The 4548-nt window shown below is 43.0% G+C and overlaps 1 protein-coding gene across 1 annotated transcript; it reads left to right on the plus strand.

Moving 5' to 3' along the window:
• The first annotated feature begins 3439 nt into the window (after nt 1-3439).
• Nucleotides 3440-3808, plus strand: LOC149784021 (uncharacterized). Its single transcript, XM_089932934.1, has one exon. The coding sequence runs from the start codon at nt 3440-3442 to the stop codon at nt 3806-3808; it is 369 nt and encodes a 122-aa protein (XP_089789060.1).
• The last annotated feature ends 740 nt before the right edge of the window (nt 3809-4548 follow it).

Consider the following 4548-nt stretch of genomic DNA (forward strand, 5'->3'; position numbering starts at 1 on the left):
ATGAAGGATAAATAGATGGATAGATGTATATATGTATGTAAGGATGGATGGATGTATATATACATGTAAGGATGGATAGATGTATATATGAATGTAAGGATGGATATATGTATATATGCAGGTAAGGATGGATAGATGAATATATATATATGCATGCAGGGATATATAGATGTATATATGCATGCAGGGATGGATGGCTGTGTATATGCATGCAGGGATAGATGTATATATGCATGCAAGGATGGATGGCTGTGTATATGCATGCAGGGATAGATGTATATATGCATGCAAGGATGGATGGCTGTATAAATGCATGCAAAGATGGGTGGCTGTATGTATGCATGCAAGGATTTACGTTTGTATTTAAAATTGTACTTTTGAATATATAACTGCATGGATTTATTGATGGTTGGATGGCTCGTTGATAAGTGTATATATGCATTTGTGTATGCATTTATGCATTTATGCATATAAATCATGGATGAAATTATTCAGTCTTTTTTTTATTTGTTTTCTTATCTGAAATGTCCAAAATTGTCAGTATTTGTTTATTTGTTTTTTAAATCATTCTTTAATTGATGTTAAAAGTAATTTTGCTCACTGGTACATAAGTAACTATCTATCAATCCATAAATTCTTCTTCCATCCATCCATCTTTCTATCTAGCACTAATAATATGTTGGGCCAAGCATGTATTAATCATATTTGAGTAACACCCTCTCGAAATAAAGTTTTCTAACTATATCCTCCTTCTTCATCTTATATTCAGTGACGATTATAAGGGACATATACCTACTTACAAACAAAATTATATTTACCCATCTCTCCATCCATTCGTTCATCCCTCCGTTTCTTTGTAGTTCTACCTGCAAGTTAAGCTATCAAAATATGAATTTAACCTGGGTCTCTTATGAATAATGTATGTTAGTATGTATGTATGTATGTATGTATGTATGTATGTATGTATGTATGAAAACGTTTGTGGGTACAAGTATGCAAATAAGGTAGAAAAAGATAGATATATATATATATATATATATATATATATATATATATATATATATATATATATATATATATATATATATATATATATATATATATATATATATATATATATATATATATATATATATATATATATATATATATATTTGGGAGTAGCTCGTCCACCTTTGGTCCCCACCAAGCACTCAGCTCTCACCTATGGCTCCAAGCATCTGTAGCATGCGCAGCGGCCACACCACAGGCAATGGCTTTGACTGGCTGGCTAAACCAGGTTGAGGGTAGCCAATGGGCTCAAACACTCGGTGACTTAGGAGCTTGCCTATCCTTGCATGCAAAGCCAGCTTCGACAGACTGGGAAGAAGACATCAACTGAGTGATCCAACGGCCACAAAGGCGAATCTGCAAACGCTTTGTGAGAGCACAGGGCATGACATGGCACTGAAGACGTCATGGCCATCCAATGCATCCCATGTAGTCCCCAGCCGTGACGAATCTTTGTACCACTGAGTTCTAATTACCAAGGCCGAGAGAGTGAGGCAGTCTATGTGCAAAGGCTGTTTCACTTTAATCTCTTTCACGCACAGGTTATGTTGTGCACCTATCATTCATCCTCATCATCACACTCATTGTTCCTTACCTGCACCTACCAAAGTCATACAGCAATGGCGACTGGTGACGCAATAGGTGTAGATGACTACTGGGAGTTGTAGTCATAGCCCAGCATGTAGGTGGCGCTTGGACAAGTGGTCGCTCTGCTCTGTATCCAGGTCAGCAGAACAGTTCGGCAGCATCCAGGGCGACTGAGCAGACCTTTTCAGGACAGTGCTGCTCACCCTGCATAGGGTCGGCCTAGAAAAGGAGGCCTAAAAATAGCCTGCCCTTCAAAGTCTGGACAGCTTGCCACAGCTGGCAAGATCATCCATATCTGCAGACAAAACTATCAAAGAAAAATACTTCGTTTTGGAGCATTGAACATCCGTACTCTCATGCACAAAAGAAAACGTAGCAAGACCTCACAGGAGAACAGCCCTAGTTGCTAAGGAGCTTCCACACTACAATATCGACATTGCAGCCTTGAGTGAAGCCAGGCACGCAGAGGAGGGTTCTCTGACTGAGCTAGCAAGTGGCTAAACATTCTTCTGGAAAGGAAAAGCCCAAAACGAGGACAGGATCCACGGAGTCGACCTGGCTAACAAATCAGTTCTTCTGAAGCAACTTCCAGACCTGCCTGTTGATATCAATGAGAGGCTAATGAAACTGCGACTACCTATCAGCCACAAACGCCACACAACAATCATCAGCGCCTATGCCCCTACCCTCTCGAGCCCATCGGAAAACACTGAGCAGTTCTATATGGACCTTAGCTCTGAACTGTTGTCAGTTCCAGCTGATGACAAGATCATACTACTGGGACACTTCAGCGCCCATGTTGGCTGCAGTTATGGTCGATGGAAAGGTGTGCATGGAAAGCACGGTGTTGGGAAGATGAACAACAACAGCCTGCTCCTACTCAGCAAATGTGCAGAATTTGACCTCCTAATCACAAACTCAATGTTCAAAATGGCGAACAATCACAATAACACCTGGATACATCCCAGATCTCGACAATGGCACTTAATGGACTATATAATAGTCCGCCAGCGCAATGCCCAGGAAGTCCTCATTATCAAGGCCATGCGAGGAACGGAATGATGGACAAACCACAGACTTGTCCAAACTACCCCAAAGCTGTGCATTGCCCCACATTACCCAAGGCGTCCTAAGCTTGTGCGCACATCCTTCAACATTGTCAAACTCCAGCCATCCTTCCAGCTAAATTTCCAGAAGAGCCTAGATGACAAGCTGCCCACCAACGGACCTATACGTGGAAATGCGTCCGAGAAATGGAACAAACTCATGGAAATGATAAGAGAAACAGCTATGGCGATTCTGGGCCCCAAGAAGCGAACTCATCAAGACTGGTTCGACGAGAACAACGGTGCCATTGAAGATCTGCTTGCCAGAAAGAACAAAGCATTCATGGACTGGCAGAATGACACAAACTCTATCCTCAAAAAAGACCGCTTCAAATGGTATCTAGGTGAGGCTCAGAGAGAAATCCGCAAGATTCATGACCATTGGTGGGAAAGGAGAGCTGATGAAGTGCAACGCTATACCGACACTGACATCTCCAAAGAATTCTACAATGCCTACAAGTCAATTTTCAGCCCTTCAAAGTCTGGTTCTGCCCCCTTGCTTGCTAGAGATGGCAGTACACTAATAAAGGACAAGGCTGGCATTAAGGACAGATGGAAATAACACTTTAGTCAGCTCCGAAACCTGTCCTCATCTGTCAGCCAATCTGTTCTTGACCAAATACCCCAACAGCAAACGCACGACCATATGGATGTTCCATCAACGAATCGAGGAGTTATGGACAGCCATTAAACGAATGAACTGTGGCAGGGCACCTGGAAAGGATGGTATCCCAGCAGAGGTGTACAATGCTCTCAGTGGACAGACTCTGAAGGTATTCCACAATGTGCTAATCAGCATCTGGACGAAAGAGATGCAAGACGACCTCCGCGACGCATCAATTGTGACAATCTATAACAATAAAGGCACACGTGCGGACTGCAGTAGCTACAGAGGCATCTCCTTGCTCTCCATAGCTTGCAAAATACTTGCTCGCATCATTCTCAACAGACTTATTGCGGCAATGTCAGAAGATAACGAGTCTCAGTGTGGTTTTTTCCCAGACCGCAGCACCGTTGGCATGATCTTCGTAGTTATACAAGTCCAAGGGAAGTGCCTTGAGTAGAACATGAATCTGTATGCCGTCCTCGTGGACCTGACAAAGGCTTTCGATAGTCAACAGAGATGCACTGTGGGTAGTACTCAAGAAGCTTGGATGTACTCAGAAGTTTACCAATCTCATCCGGCTCTTCCACGATGACATGACTGGAGAGATTCTCTCAGACGGTGAACCCTCTGAGGAATTACCCATAACTAACGGTGTCAAACAGGGATGTGTACTCGCTCCGGTACTCTTCAACCTCTTCTTCACACAGGTACTGCTCCATGCCATCCTTGACCTTGGTATCTACATTAGATATCACCTGGATGGATCAGTGTTTGATCTCCGTCGCCTAGCTGCAAAAACAAAGACGTTAGAAAGACTCATCATTGAAGCACTCATTGCAGATGTATGTGCCCTCATGGCCCATAAATAGACTCACCTACAGGCAATATTGGACAGGTTATCTGAAGCCCCCAACCTATTTGGACTCACAATTAGCCTAGGAAAGACAGAAGTCCTCTTCCAGCCCGCCCCAAACACTGTCCCAACACAACCCTGCATCACCACTGGCGACATGCAGCTGAAGAATGTGGACGGTTTCAAATACCTTGGCAGCACAATATCCAAGATCATGCGAGGATCCAAAAAGCTAGCCAATCACTTGGACGACTCCGAACCAAGGTCTTGCAGTACAAGGACATACGTCTGTCAACAAAGATGAAAATGTACAATGCAGTTGTCCTCACGTATCTCTTGTATGG

This window comes from Sinohyriopsis cumingii, chromosome 14, assembly GCF_028554795.1.
Source record: "Sinohyriopsis cumingii isolate HCF-2022 chromosome 14, ASM2855479v2, whole genome shotgun sequence".
NCBI classification, from domain to species: Eukaryota; Metazoa; Mollusca; class Bivalvia; order Unionida; family Unionidae; genus Sinohyriopsis; species Sinohyriopsis cumingii.

Bases quoted from the DNA above. Each gene is read 5' to 3' on its own strand.
- LOC149784021 (XM_089932934.1), top strand. From the start codon at position 3,440: ATGAACTGTGGCAGGGCACCTGGAAAGGATGGTATCCCAGCAGAGGTG.